This window comes from Oncorhynchus mykiss, chromosome 11 (assembly GCF_057628025.1).
Source record: "Oncorhynchus mykiss isolate SJ-2025 chromosome 11, ASM5762802v1, whole genome shotgun sequence".
Taxonomy (NCBI): domain Eukaryota; kingdom Metazoa; phylum Chordata; class Actinopteri; order Salmoniformes; family Salmonidae; genus Oncorhynchus; species Oncorhynchus mykiss.
Genome location: NC_143032.1, coordinates 60,352,041 through 60,373,809, shown reverse-complemented (window position 1 = coordinate 60,373,809; position 21,769 = coordinate 60,352,041). Strand labels below are relative to the sequence as shown.

Below are 21,769 nucleotides of genomic sequence, written 5' to 3'. Positions count from 1 at the left end.
GTAATCATTTAGGCAGGTTACCTTCGCTTCCTTTAAATGAGGCTGAATGAACTGTTTCGATGCCAGACAAGGCTCTGCTGATAGCCAGGTGTAACAGTGGTATAGTGCAATTAATGTATTGTTTAGTGTTGTGTAGTGGCTTTGCTGGCATGCATCAAACATTTTTTTGTTTGTTGCCCCACCAAGATTTACATGCTAAAATCACCACTGTTGTCACGTGTGCTCCCTCTCCGGCCTCTAGGTCACCAGGCTGCTCGTTATGGCGCACACCTGTCACCATCGTTACGAACATCTGCGCATCATCAGACTCACCTGGACACCTGGATCACTTCCCTGATTACCTTCCCTATAGTTGTCATTCCCTTTGGTTCCTTCCCCAGGGGTCATTGTTTCTGTTTCAGTTTCATGTCTGTGTGCTGTTAAAACATTCATCCAACTTCAAGCACCCTGATGTGGGTCTGTGGCTGCGCTGCATGAAGCCCACCATGGAATTCTTTTGGTATTGTTCTTAATCCCATTCCCCTTTCCCTAAACTTTAAAATTGTATGTTTATAGACCCAATTCCAGCAAAGGTGGTGTAGTTCATGGGTGGGCAATTTATGTCCCAAGCCCATTCAATCCAGCCCGGGGGAGATTTAAGTAAAAATAAACAGACACTCCAGGCCACTCTTGAACTTCTAAAACTAGATTCAAGTATGTATGTAGAAATTTATAATGGACCTATATGTTTTCAAATAACCTAATTGCCCTTTTTCTGGGCCATAAATGGCTTTATACAGACTTATTTCCCAGTCACTACATAGGCCTAATTTGTAGTCCTTTGGGTCAGGATTCAGGGACATTTGTGGCCCCGCATCTGATTCACTTGGAGAGCACTTTGCAAATGACTTCCATCCATAGATACGATTCCAACACTGTGCATCTATTTAGAATGTTTAATGTTGAGTACTTTGAATTTGCACATAAATCCATCCTCTTAGAAACATGGCCAAGAAATAAGCTTACAACATGATCATGACCAAAGCTAAAAAGGACCAGTGCAATGATTAACTGTGATGGGGACTTTCTTCATTCTACAGGGGAAACTAAAATAACAGAAAAATAATAGATAAACAACTGTTCTACACAATATCACACAACATACGTTCTGCTACAATCTGGGAACATGCCGTTATAGCTTTATTATTTGGTAACATATTTGTCCCAGGTCATGTTGGACACATTCACTGTACAGTGTGGCTATTTCAACAACAAAAGTACACACATTATTTTATAATAGCCATTCTATAGCCCAATAAAGCAACTCATAAAGTTCCCCTTTTTATTTTGCAACCATGAAATATGTTGTCCAGCCTGCTAAGAGCAAAGCACCTAACAGAACTGTGTAACTGAAGAGAACAAATTTCAGAAGTTCTTTGAAGGTCCGAAGAAATCGGATAGACAAGGGCTCCATCTCGTAACGGTATTCCATCTCCCAATGAGTGATGTCGTTTGCAGGATCTGTCTGCTCTGCAATCACAGGCCCTGAAAAGATGAAGGATTTTAATTTGTCCCCCCCAATTGAGTATATATGCAGTAGAGCCTACAGTGCGTTCGGAAAGTATTCAGACCCCTTGACTTAATCCACATATTGATACGTTACAGCCTTATTATAAAATGTATTAAATTGTTTCCCCCTCCTCATCAATCTACACACAATACCCCATACTGACAAAGCAAAAACATGTTTTTAGATTTTGTTTAGCGGTATACAAAAAAAATTGAAATATCACATTTACATAAGTATTCAGACCCTTTACTCAGTACTTTGTTGAAGCACCTTTGGCAGCGATTACAGCCTTGAGTCTTCTTGGTTATGACGCTACAAGCTTGGCACACCTATATTTGGGGAGTTTCTCCTATTCTTCTCTCTAGATCCTCTCAAGCTCTGTCAGGTTGGATGGGGAGTGTCGCTGCACAGCTATTTTCAGGTCTCTCCAGAGATGTTCGGCCCAGGCTCTGGCTGGGCCACTCAAGGACATTCAGAGACTTGTCCCGAAGCCACTTCTGCGTTGTCTTGGCTGTGTGCGTCGGGTCGTTGTTCTGTTGAAAGGTGAACCTTCGCCCCAGTCTGAGGTCCTGAGCGCTCTGGAGCAGGTTTTCATCAAAGATCTCTCTGTACTTTGCTCCGTTCATCTTTCCCTCGATCCTGACTAGTCTCCCAGTCCCTGTTGCTGAAAAACATACCCCCAGCATGATGCTGCCACCACCATGTTTCACCGTAGGGATGGTGCCAGGTTCCCTCCATACTTGACGCTTGGCATTCAGGCCAAAGAGTTCCATGTTGGTTTCATCAGACCAGAGAATGAGAGAATGAGACCATCAGACCATCCTTTAGATTGATGAGGATTTTTATTTAATTTAATCCATTTTAGAATACTGCTGTAACATAACAAAATGTGGAAAAAGCCAAGGGGTCTGAATACTTTCCGAATGCACTGTATATCAGCAACATATATTTACAGCTGAAGAGTGCATTAGTTAAAGGCATTGCGACCTATAATTGTAGATTATGAATAATTAATGTAAATTGCTCCAAATGCTTTTGGCATTGATCTCGCGCTAAGCAAATGGTCAAACATTTACTTCTGACACAATTACAAGCATATCTAGGCTAGTCTGTAAATAGTATTTGGTAATTAAACTATTGAAATATACCTATTGATATTTGAAGACATAAGAATTAGAAATGCCTAATATAGCTGTCACTTTATCAAAAGCCCTAATAATTATTTGTAGAGATAAGAAATATTTTTATATTTAGCTTCAACACCCGAGAACTAGAACCAATAACGAGATTAGGAAGAAGCTGTTGTTTGTAAACATTGAAGTGCTGGTCCACACACTCAGACAGGTAAGCAACTTTATCGACAGAAATTATGTTCAAATGTATTTACTTTAAAGTATGTAAAGGAAGTAAATTCCCTTACACATATCTATCTATACATGTTGACATGTACCTTGTGTACCTTCAAGCTAAATAATGTAATAGCCTATAACAAAATAGTATCAATAAAATATATTTTTCCAGACGAGATATTTCACATTAGTTGCACAAAAACGGCCATGCCCCACTTTCGCAACTCCAAAGATATCTTTCGCTTTGATAACCTGCAGTAAAAATTATTAAAATGGTTTAACTATAGCCTACTGTTACTGTTGATATGATTTCATGCTATTTTTCGAGTATCTGAAAGCTCTTAAAATGTAAGCGCATGGTGGATACGTAACCTACTCACTGGGCATAGGGCCTATAACGTTACAACGTTTCAATATTTATAAACTGCTTAAATTGGTTACTTACCTTGTCGGTTTATATGAAGGATTTTCAATCTCTTTTAAAATTATTTTGTTGAATATACTCTCTGTACACGGGTTTCAATGTGCTGCCAGGAATACAAGGTGATGTCCGTTGCCACAAGTCCTAATGGCAAAGGAGGGGCCAGCAACAATTACATTGATTACAAGAGTCCTGAGACCCATGGGGTTTTCCTAATGGAAAATTAAGCCACGTCCTACACCCGCTTCTCCGAAGCGAGACCTTGCCAAATAGACAATAATAGGCTCTGAAAATCCTCTGGTGCTTGCAAGAACCGCTCATTTAATTTCCCACTCTTTATAAAAAAAAATATTATTACATGTGTAATTGTTAGCATTTAATATACCAAAAGGAATGCAATGTCACATTAATATATCTTCATGAGATGTGATATAGTGAGTTCCTCACTGTTGGTTCACTAAAATCTCCGACTGCTGTCAATACCCGTCCCCCACTGAGTACAAGACCCAGCTGTCCACAGCGCAGGGCACGGACAAGCCATCGATCAAACCGGAGATCAAACCAAACTCCAACGCACGTATCCTCTACCGGAACATGGAGCAAATAGCCTCCTAATTCAATCAGCGTCCAGCGCTGTCAAATCAGGGGCCCTTATGGGGTAAGATCTCCAGACAGCAGAGGGCCATTATCGGCTGATAGGTAGGCCTGTTACTGGGCTAATTGCTTCTCGAGATAGCAGGACTGCTGACGGCTGACTGGGCTCTCAACCTTTCCTCTCCACGCCACTCCTCCCTGACTGCATCCTTTGGTACCATCTTTATTTTCTTCTACAGGATAAACAACTCATTAAGTAACAATGCATGTGGCCTAATTCACTGTTATCAAGGCTTTTAGAGCCTACATGTCGAAGGTGGAATAGGGAGTGTAATGGAGGTGCAGTACAACTTTACATCAGACTTTTTAGTTTTGTTTTCTAAACCAGAAAAACATTTAGCCACATTGTAGAGTATAAGGCCAAATGTTAAAATGGCCAGTTTTTTTTAGAGACCTGACATTGACTCTGGTTAGAAAAGCAGTAATCAGCAGTCAATTACACATTTTATTTACAGGACTACTTTTCCCACAAATAATGGCAAGCAGAGAGAAAACCCCTATACTGTACAACACAAAATATAGGTTGAAATCACAAAAATAATACAAGCATCTACCTTTCAGCCTTTATGTTAATACAGTATATATATTTTTTTTACAATGATCTTAAAACCTTCCATCATGCCACAAGTAAGATGATATCTTCTCAGCTCCATACAATGACCAAAGCAGGTGGCAATGGAGATGTGCATTTAGCAAGCTGTTAGAGTTGCAGGCAAAGGACAGGGAGAATCGAGGAGCTGACTCCTGGTCACCTCACACTGACAGTTGCTGAGATCAATCAGACACACCTGCAGGGCGCTGGAATATGGACATTAAAAAGAAGCGGCAAGGTCTTTTGTTCTGACTGTTTGATGTGTCTGTTGTGCATCTGTTCCCAGAGGGAGCGGGCAGCGGGCTCAGGGGGCCTCCGGGCGGTCCATCAGAGACTTGATCCAGCTGGTACCATTGATGAGCTTGGTAGTGGCAATGATGTACTCTGTGCCACCATCCTCCATCTGAGACAGGAAGCGCAGGGCAGCAACTTCTGCGTAAGTCACCCCTCCCAGAAAGAACACCAGGGTGGTCCTGTTCTCCCCCTGCTGGCCTGTGGGACAGAGTGGGGAGAGAAAACAGTCAAACAGGGTGAAGTTCACAGGGTGCACCACTCTCCAAGGGGGACTCAAGGGGAGTTGGGATATGCACTTTTTAAAATTTTCACACACACAAATATAAGCACCCACCAAATTATTAATATTATTACTTAGCCGATTGTTTGTTTTGAAGTGAGGTTACTTTAACCTCAAACTGATATTAAACATGTAAACACACAAAGAAAGTAAGAGACAGCGCCTCGAGTCAACCCCCATCCACCCATGTCCCCACCCACACACTATTCTCTCAAACAAACTCCGCCCTCTTCCTGCTACAACAGGCTCGTCTATTGTCAGTCTTCCATTATCACCTTTCTAGAACAAAGATATGGCAGACATGTAAAAACAAGTCAACTGTCTAATACCCAAACTCACAGTTCTAATTAACACATTGCATGGTGTAAATAAAAGGCATCTCATCAAATTAATTATCCTCTTGTCAATGAGATGTCTAAACTGACCCTGTAGTCAGCAACGCACAGTTATAACGCTTAAGATGAGGATATTCAACTCCCTGGTCTCTGAAAGGTCAACGGTGCCTTTGCCTCTCCTCTTTCCTACACAAATACATGTACACAAACAATCACCCAAACAGACCCACACTTAACGGTAATGTACAGTTTTGTTCACTGTCTACAATAAATCAACTGCTGCTCGAAGACATTTGGCACGGCAGGGACAAAGCCAGCTCTTATCTACAGCCAGCAGATTACCACACAGGTCATCATTCACCCAGCCTTTCAATAGCTCAGCTTGTTGTGCAAGAGAGAAACCTGCTGCCTTGGTCTCCTGCTGTCCTTACGTTTCTTATGGAGACCAGCAGGCAGCTGTTGTCTCTCCTCAAAGTGTGGACCAGGGAGCATCTTCAGAACTTCCTCGATGCTGCGCCAGCCGGGCCTGGCCAACACCTGGGTCAGACGGATGCTGAGAGGAGCATAACCACTGTACACATAGGAGATGTCATTGGGGTTCTGGAGGAAGATGACACATACACAAGCTGGGTATCAGTACAGACAATACTACATACAAATCCCACTCTCACAGTTGGAGAAAAAAAGTATGCACGTGAGTTTTGGTAAGGTTGTTACATTTGGTTAATGCTTTGAGCGTTTTTTCTCAACTTGCTTAACAAAAACAACCCAACTCCATTATTGTGCAAATACAAAGCAATGACCAAATTGTCACCTCAATAATAACAGTGTTATTACACAGGTGTAAGTGTTACCCTCCCCCTCCCAGACTACATGAGATTCATTCACCTGTTCGTTGGCATCCTCCATCCAAAGTTTGAGTGTCTTCCTGATGGTGGGGTAGTTATTCCTGGTGCTTGTCTGGGGCTTCAGAAGACCTGTCTTCTCCAGGTTGTTGAGGGTAAGCATGTGTTCATATCCATAGGTCTAGTGAAAACAGCACAGGTCAATCCTGTTGCCACAGTAGCTCTCATCACATCTTCAAATGACCATCACTAGTATTAAAACACTGACTTATTGTAATGTAATCAGCAAAAAATGCACCTGCAGGATCTCTCTCTTGTAGTAGTCCAATATCTTCTGCTTGAGGCCATTGTTGCAGACTGACTGCATACAGACCAGCCGTAAGATTTTAATCAGAGGATCCTTCTGGGCAATAGAGTCCTCAATATATGTGTTAACCTGGACAATGGGAACAAGGGGTCAGCAAGCCTAGACATGAGCACACACATACACACAGGGACCAAGAAAAACATTCTGTTTATAGTGAGGAAAGCTTCAAATATTATCAGAGCCAACCTCATCCACACTACAATCTACAAAGCATTGAAAACCTTGTGTACCTTGTCTGTGTCAACTCCAGTCATAAACTCCTGCTCCACTGTCAGGTTATCAAAGAAGGCCTCTGAGGCTGAATCAGAGTGAGAGAGAAAGAGAGAATATCCATTTACCTCTGTCAACAAGTATCAACAGTAGTCTTTCTCTAAACGATATGCCACACATTTGACCAAGTCAACTACATTAAATGTCACCAAGATCAGATTGTATCAGTTTTTTAGGGTGGAGGGCAGGAAGAAAGACAGATTAAGACAGAAGGAAGGGATGAGGAATGGAGAGTTGTTAGTTGGACATGAAAGGAGAAGGAGTAAAGGCTGTTCTTCTCACTGGTGATGTCCTTAATGAGTTCAGCTATGGAAGTGTGATTGGCCAGCGAGCTCCGTGCTGCCTGCATGTGGGGCAGCTGGGACACAAACTGCTTTATCTCGCCAACTGTTTTGGCATTATGTCGCTCCTGCGAGACAAAAATCAACAAACTAACATTAACACTGGAAAAAAGAGACTGTGTAGTGTTATGTACAGATGTGAAATGTGAGAGCCGGTTGAGGGATTACTAAAATCCCCTAGGAAATTACAAAAAATCTACTTCTCAATTACACATTAAACAGACACTAAACTCAATGTAAATATGTGGAAATGATTTCAGATTAAACATACAGTATGGAATGCTGCCATGTAGGCATAACAGTAGTAAGAAATGGTTTGTTGCCTAGAGAACAGCGGATGCTCTCACTGATATGCTCATTCATCAAACTAGAGAAAATGAACTTTGATTGGGAACAGGTCTGGGCAATACAGAAATGTAAAAATACATAAACTGAAACACCCACAGGTGTGGGACTTCAGTCTAATTATCACATGCAAAGCATCCAGTGACAGTTATGATGCCAAAAGTGTAGGTCTGTAGGGGATGCATAACAAATCATCAGTGGGAGATTACACATGAACTAAACACAGTTGCTTTGATCTGCCACTCCTTTATCGTAAAAAGTGTGTTTAATGTCTTGATCGATAATACTAATTGTCAGTTGGCTTTACTTTTTGCCATTGGAAAACCACCTCCTGAAAAGTCTACCTGGCACATAGAAGGTAATCAATAAGAACACAAATTGATATGATAAGAGAAAACGGTAGCTAATGTAATTGAGCGGTCTGACATTAGGATTGATCTGAGATTGTAATCCCCAGTTTGTGAAGTGACATTTATAACATTAACAAAGTGATTTGGATCAAATTAGACAGGAGTGGTAACAAGGAGTGTCTGTCTGTGTGCTTGGATGAAGCCAACCTCAAAGGCAGCAGAGATGATCTTGGCCTTCTTGCTCAGTGCAGCCCCTATGGCGTTGAAGTTTTTGTCCCGTATCTCAGCATACAGCTCCTCCGCTGAGTTGAGTTGCATCTTCTTGGGCTCCGTGGGCAGGTCTTTACCCACCTCACCCTGCTTCTTTTGGGCAGCAAACTTCTCCGGAGGCAACTTCGCATAACCTGTTTGCAGACGCATGCGCACAGAATAGATAAACAAGCACACAAAGGTCCAAAACCCCATACACAAATCAACAGAGATCCCTCAAGATGTCTTTATGTCAATCAATGTGATTAAATATGTCTGTATTTAGCTTGCATTGTGTTTTAGTGCATTAACAGAGGCCCATCCTCACCGTTGGTGATTCCATAAACTTCGTCAATGAGGCCCTCATAGGTGAGCTGTGTGGCCAGAGGGGTAAGCAGGTCTATGTTACGGTCCAGCAGCAGCAGTGAGTCAAACACAGGCAGGATCTGAGTCTGACTGCCAGCAAACTCCCTCTTCATCCTAAGCATCATATTAGCTACATGCTGCACATGGAGAAGAAATCAGGGTTTAATTTCTAACACAATTAAAGCATTAATTTACACTCTTCATAATCAGATTACTTTTATGAGTAACAGAGTAAAGTAGCATGTTACTTTTTCAAATTGGGTAATATTATTACAGTTACTTTGTCAAACAACACGTGCGCTACTTTCAGAATCATATCTCTACCGGGCACGTGCTTTCATGATCCGATCTCGACTTGTTTCCTCATTTAGTTCTCGAGCAAGTCGAGAAAGGCTGCTTGGAGAAATGTCATCACAGCTGCTGGCCATAGAAACATAGAGGGCACATCTCTGATATTTGCCATCAATTGCTTCTGTGATAGCAAAGCCCATAGTGGGCTTTCCCATATAGTGACAAGTGTATACCCTCTATACATCTCTATGGGTATGTGTGGTCTATAACCAGAACCTGTGGCTTAAGAGAAAGATTTTGAATGAAAAGATAGGAAATCTGTACAGATTTGCGAAAAGTGCAAATCAGTCCCAGAACAACATCAAAGGACCTTGTGAAGATGCTGGAGAAAATAGGTACAAAAGTATCTATATCCACAGTAAAACGAGTCCTATATCGACATAACCTGAAAGGCCGCTCAGCAAGGAAGAAGCCACTCCTCCAAAACCGCCATAAAAAGCCAGACTACGGTTTGCAACTGCAGATGGGGACAAAGATTGTAATTTTTGGAGAAATGTCCTCTGGTATGATGAAACAAAAATAGAACTGTTTGGCCATAATGATCATCGTTATGTTTGAAGGAAAATGGGGGAGGTTTGCAAGTCTAAGAACACCATCCCAACCGTGAAGCACGGGGGTGGCAGCATCATGTTGTGGGGGTACTTTAGTGCAGGAGGGACTGGTGCACTTCACAAAATAGATGGCATCATGAGGACGGAAAATTATGTGGATATATTGAAGAAACATCTCAAGACATCACTCAGGAAGTCAAAGCTTGGTCACAAATGGGTCTTCCAAATGGACAATGACCCCAAGCATATTTCCAAAGTTGTGGCAAAATGGCTTAAGGACAACAAAGTCAAGGTATTGGAGTGGCCATCACAAAGCCCTGACCTCAACCCTATAGAACATTTGTGGGCAGAACTGAAAAAAGCGTGTGCAAGCAAGGAGGCCTACAAACCCGACTCCGTTACACCAGCTCTGTCAGGAGGAATGGGCCAAAATTCACCCAACTTATTGTTGAAGCTTGTGGAAGGCTACCCGAAACGTTTGACCCAAGTTAAACAATTTAAAGTCAATGCTACCAAATACTAATTGAGTGTATGTAAACTTCTGACCCACTGGGAATGTGATGAAAGAAATAAAAGCTGAAATAAATAATTCTCCCTACTATTATTCTGACATTTCACATTCTTAAAATAAAGTGGTGATCCTAACTGACTTAAGACAGGGAACTTTTACTAGGATTAAATGTCAGAAATTGTGAAAAACTGAGTTTAAATGTATTTGGCTAAGGTGTATATGAACTGTACTGTACATTCAGGCAGCATATTAACTGGGATAACATTGTAGGTTACATCGGCAAGCACAAACATTTGCCAGGGCATATTATTTATTTATAAATCTGATTAGCTTCCCACATCGCCATGTGAAATAATCAACTTCAAAATCACTTTACTATCTTGGTTTAGCTTGGCATTAAATAAGCAGCCTATTTTGCATTGAAAATCAAATATCAGTGACTGTTCAAACAGTAAACCAACAACATTGTAGCCTTAATAGAATCCCTCAAAAATGTTTTTGTTTAGAAGTCATTATTCTAGGATATTTTGAAACGCAAAAACAGATAGCTTGTTTTTCTCCATGACTAAAAGTCATGACATTCTATTTTTAGCTGATATGAGAGTTAATACATTGAAGCAGCATATCAAATTAGGATAATGTTGTAGGTACCGGCAAGTATAAGAATATTTGTCAGGGTATATTTAATTATACATCTGATTATTTCACATGGCGATGTGGGAAGCTAATCAACTTCAAAATCCCTTCAACTTCAAGATTGCGGTCTTAGTTTAGCTTGGCATTAAATAAGTGGTCTATTTTGCATTGATAACCAAATATAATCTCAGTGACTCTTCAAACAATAAACCAATCAACATTGTAGCCTTATTAGAATCCCCCACAAATGTATTTTGTTAAGAAGTAATAACTACCTGATTGACTACCTAAAAACAGCCCCAAGCCCTGTCCTTCATTTTTCTCCATGAGCAGAAATGATGGCATTCTATTTTTAGCTGATATGGGAAGTAATATATTCAAGCAGCATATTAAACTGGGATAATGTAGGTTACACTAGCAGGTATAAGAATACTTGACAGGGCATATTATTTCATTATAAATCTGATTATTTCACATGGTGGAGATATAGGAAGCTAAAAGGCTAGCTTGCTGTCTTTTTAGCTAGCTATCAAGCTGCTATTGGAGTAGCTTATAGCCAACTGGTAGTCACAAAATGAGGTAATTTATAACAAACCTAAACTTTCATTACATGTAGCTCACAAATATGCAGTTGGTTTTCATTGAAATTAGTTAACTGTGGTGATGAAGTTTCACACGTGAATCGTCTTTGCTTTAATGACAAATGGAAGACAACAAGAAAATCTATGCTATCACACCCTTGTGTATGTTACTATTAGGGAGTCTAAAAACACATGGACCAGCGAGGGTATCATGTTACAGAAGGTGCGCGTTGCTCTGACTCCACCCATGAGCATGCACACGTGTAGATTATCTTTGGTAGAGTGTCTGGAAACCTTTACTAAGTAGCCTATCTTTGGTAGAGCGCGTGCGGCTCGCCTTGCTCCCTCCGATAGTCAAACAGAGTTTTCATGAAAGTAATGCAAAGTAATATATCACATTACTTTCCACACAAATGAATATTGTAGAGTAACGCTTTACTTTTGTTAAATGTAACGAGTAAAATATAATATATTACTTTCCCAAATAACTAATATCAACACTGGCGCCAATATGGAATTCTAAACCTAATGAAGTCCCAAGTCGTTCCCAATACTCACCCGTGCACACTCCCCTTTCCCAAATATCTGGGGGATGGTCCCATACAGAGCCTGGAGGGTCATAAGGCCCTTGGCGGTGTGGTAAAGACTTGTCTGGTCACTTTCTAGATAGCATTCCTAAAAGAGCCAGGGCACACGGGTTATTACCCCATTACAATACAAATGATAGCTTTGTACCTGAGCCTTACTGGGCCTATACATACACTGGGACATGTGTAGTGTCTTTGTGCATGTCCCTGTCCTAACCTACCCTGAAGGCCCCCTCAGACTCCATGGAGAGCAAGTCTCCATCATAAGGGATGAGGTCTAGGATGTACTCATCTATGTTGATGAACGAGCCCAGGACCCCCTGCTCCTTCAGCCGCTGCTCACAGAGCATGCTCCGCCGGGGCACAAACAGGATGTGGAAGTCACGTGGGGAATGCATCTTATCCTCACTGCAAGAAAACACATTGAATACAAGAGATGCACTATAAGGGGGAAAGCAAAACCCATCCACACCCACATGCAATACTGGCTGCAGCATTACTCCAAAAACAAGGACAGTGTTTAACATAGGCATGTGACAAATGTAAAAATGTTCTTATGGTTTAAATAAATAAATAAAATTACATCAGAAAATGACGCTACGTTGGAACGCTAGGGGGCAATGCAGTTCAATGTACTGCAGTCCTGGCGACCTACCAGCTAGACCACATTCACCTTACCGCTATCCCCCACTTACCCAAATCAAAGATGGTATTAAATTATGATTTATTTTTATTTTTATATTTTTTTACAACCAAATCTCTATTTTTGACGTAAAATGTCATGTTTTTGAGAAACTTAGCCCAAACAGAAAATCACTTCCTCATCCTCGTTGTGTAGTATGCAGGCCCGAATAAACATGAACAAAGGCTTCAAAAATACCCAAATACGTCTATTAGAAAGAGTGAGATAATGTGATGTTGACCTTTTTCTTCTTGTCCTTCTTTGGGATTGGTTTGGCGGATCACATCCAACACCGCCACCTACTGTACTGGAGTGTGAGGCCAGTTACGGCTTATCTACATTAAATCCTCTTCATTAGTCCTGTTCCTTCAAGAAAGTGAAATAGCGCCCTAGACACCACTTCCCTCCCCCCAATACACCACCCATTTCCCAACCCGGTCTAGCCTCCCTAACCCTTTCACACAATCTATCCCTATCTACAGTACCAGTCAAAACACATCTCAACATCAACTATTCAGAGGAGACTGCGTGAATCAGGCCTTCATAGTCGAATTGCTGCAAATAAACCACTACTAAAGGACACAAATAAGAAGAAGAGATTTGCTTTGGCCAAGGAACATGAGCAATGGTCATTAGACCGGTGGAAATCTGACCTTTGGTCTGATGAGTCCAAATGGGAGATTTTTGGTTCCAACCGCCATGTCTTTGTGAGACGCAGAGTAGGTGAACGGATGATCTCTGCATGTGTGGTTACCACCGTGAAGTATGGAGGAGGTGGTGTGATGTGTGGGAGTGCTTTGCTGGTTACACTGTCTGTGATTTATTTAGAATTCAAGGCACACTTAACCAGCATGGCTACCAAAGCATTCTGCAGTGAAATATACCATCCCATCTGGTTTGTGCTTAGTGGGACTATCATTTGTTTTTCAACTGGACAATGACCTAACACACCTCCAGGCTGTGTAAGGGCTATTTGACCAAGAAGCAGTGATGGAGTGCTGCATCAGATGACCTGGCTTCCACAATCATCCACACTCAACCCAATTGAGATGGTTTGGGTTGAGTTGGACCACAGAGTGAAGGAAAAGCAGCCAACAAGTGCTCAGCATATGTGGGAACTCACTCAAGACTGTTGGAAAAGTATTCCAGGTGACGTTGGTTGAGAGAATGCCAAGAGTGTGCAATGCTGTCATCAAGGCAAATGGTGGCTACTTTGAAGAATCTAAAATTTAAAATATATTTGTATTTGTTTAACACTTTTTTGGTTGCTACATGATTCCATGTGTGTTATTTCATAGTTTTGATGTCTTCACTAGTATTCTACAATGTAGGGTTAGGGTTAGGGTTAGTAAAAATGAGTAAAAAATAAAAACCATTGAATGAGTAGGTGTGTCCAAACTTTTGATTGGTACTGTATACAACAGTGTTTGTCCATCCAACCCCCAAACACATCCTGCCACTGCCCTCATGAGGTTCAGCACCTTCCTACACTTAATTTCAATATGCCCAATATGTCTCTTCTAAGTAAGCCTCTCACTAAACCACATAACTAAATAATTAAACTCTGACGCCCTACTTATATCTGTATATTTGCAGCCTAACATCTTTAACCTTCTTCCTAGAAAACACCATAAAGCAGGACTTGGCCACAGACATCCTAAACCCCCATGTTAAGAGACCAATCTTCCACACCTTCTTGCATCTTCCTCATCACAAATTTTACATTCCCACCTCTGTTCCCCCATCATCAGCATACCAGGCCATGCACTCACTCCCTGTCCCACATCTAAATGCATGCTCTTCAACTGATCACTGCCTGTACCTGCCCGCCCGTCCAGCATCACTACTCTGTACGGCTCCGACTTAGAATATGTGGATAACTACAAATACCTAGGTGTCTGGTTAGACTGTAAACTCTCCTTCCAGACTCACATTAAGCAAAATTAAATCTAGAATGGGCTTCCTATTTCACAACAAAGCATCCTTCACTCATGCTGCCAAACATACCCTTGTTAAACTGACTATCCTACCGATCCTCGATGATGTCATTTATAAAATAGCCTCCAACACTCTACTCAACAAATTGGATGCAGTCTATCACAGTGCCACCCGTTTTGTCACCAAAGCCCCATATACTACCCACAACTGCAACCTGTACGCCCTCGTTGGCTGGCCCTCGCTTCATACTCGTCGCCAAACCCACTGGCTCCAGGTCATCTACAAGTCTCTGCTAGGTAAAGCCCCGTCTTATCTCAGCTCACTGGTCACCATAGCAGCACCCATTCGTAGCTCGCGCTCCAGCAGGTATATCTCACTGGTCACCCCCAAAGCCAATTCCTGCTTTGGCCACCTTTTATTCCAGTTCTCTGCTGCCAATGACTGGTACGAACTGCAAAAATCACTGAAGCTGGAGAGTCATATCTCCCTCACTAGCTTTAAGCACCAGCTGTCAGAGCAGCTCACAGATCACTGCACCTGTACATAGCCCATCTGTAAACAGCCCATCCAACTACCTCATCCCCATACTGTATTTATTTATTTATCTTGCTGCTTTGCACCCCAGTATCTCTACTTGCACATTCATCTTCTGCACATCTACCATTCCAGTGTTTTGTCATCTATCATCAGGGTGAACAACACCAGACTAACCACACTTCCCTGAGGAGTACCATTGTCCACTTCAAACCACATTGACAATTCTGACCCCAACCTCACCCGTATAACTCGAACGAACAGGAAGTCCATGATCCAGTTATACAGACGTCCCCCAATGCACTCAACTTGATCAACAACCCTTCCCTCCACATGGTATCGTAAGCTTTCTCAATGTCAAAATACACAACACGCATCACCTCTTATTGTCAGGGCCTTAGCTATCTCTGTACTAAATGTCACCAGGGCATCCATGGCAGACCTCCCTCTCCTGAACCTCTACTCTGTGCTACACTCATCAAACCCCTAACTTCCAAGAAATACATCATCCTACTCACTATCATCTTTTCCCATCAACTTACATATGTTGGATGTCAGCACGATAGGCCTATAACTGCCGGGATCTTTACATAGTTTTACGAACGGCAACAACACCGCACGTCTCCACCCAGCAGGTATCACTGCAGTCCTACACATCTTATTAAACAACCCTAACACTGCTTCCAACACACTGTCCGGTGCATGCTGAAACATCACATAACACATCCTATCTTCTCCAGGAGCAGTCCGCCCGCAGCCCTCCAACGCCATTGTCATCCCAAACATAGAAAACTCTGCATCCATAGCTTCTCCTGACTCGCCTTTTTTCTTTAAAACATCTCTATGCTCCTTTAGCTTCCCTCCCTCTTACGCTCATCACACAGGTGCTCACATCTATGAACCACTGCAAATGCAAGACCTATGACATTTGCCTTTTCTTTCCTTGACACAGCTGTGACGTTTCCTTCTACCAACACTGGAATTGCAGCATTTTTACCCTTCCCCATCATATTTTTTGGGGTCACTCTACCAATAGTGGAGCAAAATTCCCGCCATGCCTCCCTTTTCGCTGTCTTAAATTGTTCTTCTGGCCGTCGCACTCTTCCTTTGATTCTCCATGAGATTCCTTCCTGTCAATCTATTCCTTCCGTAGAGCTATATCCATTTCCTGCACCACCTTTGAGCCCTCATCTGCCCACCATGGCACCACCCTCCGTCTTCCTCCCCTGAACGGTCTCATTTGCAGCTGATATAATTACAGACGTTACTGCCTCATCGCACTCATCCATTGCACTCATCCACAGACCCCTTCATTGATAACTTTTGTTCTGCCCGCTCACACAGGTATTTGAACATCTTCCAGTTAGCTTTCTCAAAGCACCACCTCATGTTATTTCCTCTACTCCGCACACACACACCCATATTGACCTTAAGTCGAACTGGAAAATGATCACTCACTACTGTGGTTTCTCTCATCACTTACCATTTACACCTCCCTGCCACACATACCAATGTCTAGTCTAAGGATGACTCTGTACTCCTCGCCACATTGATTCTCATTCCCCTTCCATCATTAACACACAATAATCATAAATTCTTCGACTATACTCCCATTGTTATCTTAATGCGTACTTCCCCATATTTCTTTATGGGCATTAAAAATACCACACCATATTACCTTCCTATCCCTACACGTCCTATCAATCCCTTCTACACTTGAAGTCGGGAGTTTACATACTCCTTAGCCAAATACATTTAAAAACTCAGTTTTTCACAATTACTAATATCTTTAGGTCAGTTAGGATCACCACTTTATTTTAAGAATGTGAAATGTCAGAATAATAGTAGAGAGAATTATTTATTTCAGCTTTTATTTCTTTCATCACATTCCCAGTGGGTCAGAAGTTTACATACCAAATACTAATTGAGTGTAGCATTGCCTTTAAATTGTTTAACTTGGGTCAAACATGTCGGGTAGCCTTCCACAATAAGTTGGGTTAATTTTGGCCCATTCCTCCTGACAGAGCTGGTGTAAGTCAGGTTTGTAGGTATCCTTGCTCGCACATGCTTTTTCTGTTCTGCCCACAAATTCTCAATAGGATTGAGGTCAAGGCTTTGTGATGGCCACTCCAATACCTTGAATTTGTTGTCCTTAAGCCATTTTGCCACAACTTGGGAACTATGCTTGGGGTTATTGTCCATTTGGAAGACCCATTTGTGACCAAGCTTTAACTTCCTGAGTGATGTCCTGAGATGTTGCTTCAATATATCCACAATTTTCCCACCTCATGATGCCATCTATTTTGTGAAGTGCACCAGTCCCTCCTGCAGCAAAGCACCCACACAACATGATGCTGCCACCCCCGTGCTTCGCTGTTGGGATGGTGTACTTTGGCTTGCAAGCCTCCCCCATTTTCCTCCAAACATAACAATGGTCATTATGGCCAAACAGTTCAATTTTTTTTTCATCAGACCAGAGGACATTTCTCCAGAAAGTACAATCTTTGTCCCCATGTGCAGTTTCAAACCATAGTCTAGCTTTTTTTATGGCGGTTTTGGAGAAGTGGCTTCTTTCCTGCTGAGCAGCCTTTCAGGTTATGTCGATATAGGACTCGTTTTACTGTGGCTATAGATACTTTTGTACCTGTTTCCTCCAGCATCTTCACAAGGTCCTTTGATGTTGTTTTGGGATTGATTTGCACTTTTCGCACCAAAGTACGTTCATCTCTAGGAGACAGAACGCGTCTCCTTCCTTAGCGGTATGAAGGCTGGGTGGTCCCATGGTGTTTATACTTGTGTACTATTGTTTGTACAGATGAACGTGGTACCTTCAGGCATTTGGAAATTGCTCCCAAGGATGAACCAGACTTGTGGAGGTCTACCATTTTTTTCTGAGATCTTGGCTGATTTCTTTTGATTTTCCCATGTCAAGCAAAGAGGCACTGAGTTTGAAGGTAGGCCTTGAAATACATCCACAGGTACACCTCCAATTGACTCAAATGATGTCAATTAGCCTATGACATAATTTTCGGGATTTTCCAAGCTGTTTAAAGGCACAGTCAACTCAGTGTATGTAGACTTCTGACCCACTGGAATTGTGATACAGTAAATTATAAGTGAAATAATCTGTCTGTAAACAATTGTTGGAAAAATTACTTGTGTCATCCACAAAGTAGATGTCCTAACCGACTTGCCAAAACTATAGATTGTTAACAAGAAATTTGTGGAGGGTTTGAAAAACGAGTTTAATGACTCCAACCTAAGTGTATATAAACTTCCGACTTCAACTGTGCTAGCATAAGAGCTTTGCAGGGTTATAGAAATTAGCTATTACAATTGTTACTTATTTTCCTACATATTTCTATCTCCAATACTCTGTATGTCATCCCCTCTTTAACGAACATAGCACAACCCCTCCTTGACACCTCCACTCTATCACACTATACCAAACTGAGTCCCGGATTCACAAACTCCAGTTGAGGTTTGAGCCATGCCTCTTGTATACACACTACATCTGGTACTACCTCCATGTCATCTACAAACTTTTTAAACTCCTGCCCATTAGCGATTAAGCTTCTAGCGGTAAATTGATGGATTGCAAAAACCATACTAAATAGTTTGCTTCTGTAATTCCCAGGAAATCTTTGGCTGCGCATACCACCACATCTATGCGTGCAGACTTTTTCTTAACCTGATCCCTCATATTCATCACAATACACATGAACGCCAAGAAGTCAACCCTGTTAACCACCAACGACCGCATACTGATGGGCACATTCTGTAGAGACCCCAGTTTGTGCTACTCCCTCACCTCCCCCTGGGATGCTGACCTGATGACATTCTCAGCTATAATATCCATCAGTTCCAGTCTGGGACGAACAAAGAAGATTATATTTTTCACATCAGCAGCAGGAAGACGCCCCCCTTTGAGGGTGAACATCTTCTCCACCTCATGTTCCTGGAAGATATAAAGAAGACAGATCTGTCAACAACCAGCTTGACATATTGCTATTGCTGTAATGTGCGCCTTTGAAAACACAACAATTCATTGTAGCCATTCTGTCAGACTCGCTTATAAAAAAGTCTACACACTGAAGTACACATTTGAGTCAGTCTTACCTTCAGCAAGGAATATTGTGCTATCAATCCAAAGGGTCCAGTCAGGTATTCATCCCACACAATAGCCTAAGGACAGTCAACAACAATACATTTTAGACACATAAATACTACGAGTTCTAAAGTTTAAACTTAAATCAACTGCATCTATTTAGCTACTATGTGGATGACTATGTACCACAACAACCCAATTAGTGTTTATGTGGATGATAGCCTAGAATGCTAGCTAGTGTTGAACAGACATTTCGGATTAAAACAAGATAAAAGGGTTTGTAATTTTTAAACGCTTTAATCCAGGCGTTTTACCTTGCTTCCTGCACATTTGTCCAAAAACTCACGGAGCTCCTTCCGCGCTGCTTCCCTCAAAATGTTTAAATTTACTCTTCCATTGGATAAGTGCGCAGACATTTTTGCTCTGACAGTAGGGAGTATCAGGTGACTGCCAGCGGGTGTGCATCATGTGACCCAACAGCGAACTTCTTTGAGCTATAATAAATATTCTGTCCAAAAGATGGCGCTATATCTCCACAATGAACACCCCAGTTATCCCGGAACTGTGAAGTCAGATGCCGAGAAAGGCATTTAGAGATGGGCGGTCCATTTAAAATGAATAAATAAATTAAAGACAAAAAATCGAGGACAACGTGTGGCAATAGTATTAACGATATGCCTCTGGCAACACGTTTTGTAGATGACCAGGGCAAGTTTGATGAAGCCTATAAAACACAGACATAGAATGTGACCTTTTCATGGGGGGCAGAAACTTCATAATGTTACCCCGACCAGGAGGCGGATTGAGCATCCAATCCAATCAAATCCATTAAAATAAGGTTCAATGTTAAAAGGCTAGGCTATTGGAAAGTTTTTACTGAAAGTGTTTTGTCTACTTTCATGCAGCTAGTGTAGCCATTCAATTAAATTGTAAGTTGCAAGAAAAATGTAGAACCAAGAAACCAAGACAAATCTAAAGTAGAACCAGGCAAGAGTCCACTTGAGCATCAATGGAGGCTACTTGGATGCAGGGGTCTTCTTCCCAGAGTACCAAGAGCTTACCACAGAGGAGAGAGCCCACGCAGGGCGCATTGTGTGGAGATCAGCCCCTTAGCGACGGTGTTATAAAGAATTGAAAACGAAGCACCCCTCTTCGCAAAAATATTGCTCGTGACAGGCGTTGCATGCGCAATGAACGGTTTTTCTGTTGATTCCAAGTAGCCTACAGTATAAAATGGGTCCGCGTCATACCCTGACATCTTCCTTCGAGAGAGGGCTGGAATCTCAGGTAGGCTTGCTACGGTTTTCTAACGGTCTGCATCTATTGTGAGCATTAGGCTGTATTTTACGTATTGCATTTCAGTGTGCTTTTATTCAATATTTTTTCCACAACTGCAGTTGCATGAATAAAGGAACATAGTGCACACATATGGGAACTAGCTGATTCTGTCATGAAACATTGATGGAGCGCTCGCTGCGCTTCAGTTTATCTGAATGATCTCAATGAACATTTATTTGAATTCGAAAATTATATAATTATTACATAGACCTATGGTATGCAATATGATGCTATTTCTGTAAAATGACCCAATGGAACATAGTTTTTATCTACCTTATGAACGTGAAGATGAAACCAAGTAAATAGATAGCATATTGTTTTCAGCTCTAACAAAAGCTTTGGATGAGTGAAATTACTTAAATACCAATAGTATGTATACTGTGCCATACAGCCGACTAAACAGTAAGGTGCAAGCTTTACTGACGTCATTTTATGTTTAGCATAAACCAATGCTTCTATAAAACTGATATTAGGCTACAGTCTGTCTGTTGTAAAATACAGCGTCATATGTATGCTGATTAATTGGTATAGGCTCATGATTCTTTGACATACTTGAATTTATTATCCATTTAATTCATGAATAATGTGGTCCATTAATAACCACTGATTATGGCAAAGCTTCATGCAGTCTCCATTACTCCACCAACGTCTCTACACACCCATGTGCCTATGTGCCTCTTTACAATGAGATTGGTGGCAGACTTCAATTCATTCTCTCAGGTCTGGATGATTCCTTGTTGCAGTTGTGATGTGGGACAAGAGCCCTGGTAAGTCATTTGGGAGATGCTGTGGTTGCAGTAAGCTTCCTCTCATCTCATCCCTGGGCGTTGCTGCAGGATTTGAGAGAAACACATCCGTGCTTGATGTGCCTCCACTCCAGACCTGACTCAGGCAGATTGATTCTAAATGATTGCTTCAAGTCTATGACAAGAGTTGGGGATGGTGGTATTGGGAGTACTATCATCATTTCAGGTTCTCTCGGTATAGTCAGTGTTTCGCCTCGATTATCCCCTAGATTTGATTTGCCTGAATAATGGACCACAGGACCAGTCTATGGTTGGTTTTGGTTTTAACCTCAACATGGCTATGGTTCAGATACCCCTGGCCCCCCACCCCTGTTCTCAATATGCCCTGAAGAGGAGATTGAGACATCACATACCAAACATCCCCTGACCAATAGAACAATGTCACAACCATAAGGCTTATGTTTTCCTGATGGTTGTGCCATTGTTTTATTGTTGAGGTTAAAACCAAGCATGGACTGGTCCTGTGGTCCATTTACTCAGGGAAGCCTAATCTAGTGAAAATCTAGGCGAAACACTGACTATACTGAGAAACCCTGAAA

At 41.7% G+C, this 21,769-nt stretch overlaps 2 protein-coding genes and 1 long non-coding RNA gene across 4 annotated transcripts in view; 1 reads left to right on the top strand and 2 right to left on the bottom strand.

Annotated features, from left to right (window-relative positions):
• Positions 1-1,151: 1,151 nt before the first annotated feature.
• LOC149979652 (uncharacterized) lies at positions 1,152-3,853 on the bottom strand. The gene is made up of 2 exons (XR_016484619.1): positions 3,344-3,853; positions 1,152-1,524 (listed from the first exon to the last, which is right to left on the bottom strand). It is a non-coding gene; the product is annotated as an uncharacterized LOC149979652 (long non-coding RNA).
• A 552-nt stretch (positions 3,854-4,405) lies between these two features.
• Positions 4,406-20,165, bottom strand: LOC110536052 (VPS33A core subunit of CORVET and HOPS complexes). 2 transcript variants are annotated; one of them, XM_090190667.1, is made up of 13 exons: positions 19,401-20,165; positions 19,098-19,163; positions 18,809-18,936; positions 12,046-12,232; positions 11,796-11,912; positions 8,570-8,744; positions 8,200-8,396; positions 7,239-7,365; positions 6,917-6,984; positions 6,618-6,755; positions 6,363-6,500; positions 5,906-6,074; positions 4,406-5,057 (listed from the first exon to the last, which is right to left on the bottom strand). In XM_090190667.1, exons 1-13 carry the CDS (start codon positions 19,500-19,502, stop codon positions 4,870-4,872), a joined length of 1,800 nt encoding a protein of 599 aa, XP_090046793.1. In that variant the 5' UTR covers positions 19,503-20,165; the 3' UTR covers positions 4,406-4,869. The 2 variants fall into 2 exon arrangements, with proteins under 2 accessions (XP_090046793.1, XP_090046794.1); XM_090190668.1 differs by having other exon boundaries at positions 18,790-18,936; positions 19,401-20,091.
• LOC110536051 (rabphilin-3A) overlaps positions 20,066-21,769 on the top strand; it is a 27,823-nt gene continuing 26,119 nt past the window's right edge. The window contains exon 1 of the mRNA XM_090190669.1: positions 20,066-20,373. The gene's annotated coding sequence lies outside the window, so the exon portion shown is untranslated. The remainder of the gene's footprint in view (positions 20,374-21,769) is intronic.

Coding starts and splice junctions, on each gene's coding strand:
- LOC110536052 (XM_090190667.1), bottom strand. CDS start 19,502: ATGTCTGCGCACTTATCCAATGGAAGAGTAAATTTAAACATTTTGAGG. Junction 8,745..11,795: donor GGAAAGGGGAGTGTGCACGG/GTGAGTATTGGG, acceptor CTCCATGTGCAG/CATGTAGCTAATATGATGCT. Junction 8,397..8,569: donor AGTTTATGGAATCACCAACG/GTGAGGATGGGC, acceptor GTCTGCAAACAG/GTTATGCGAAGTTGCCTCCG.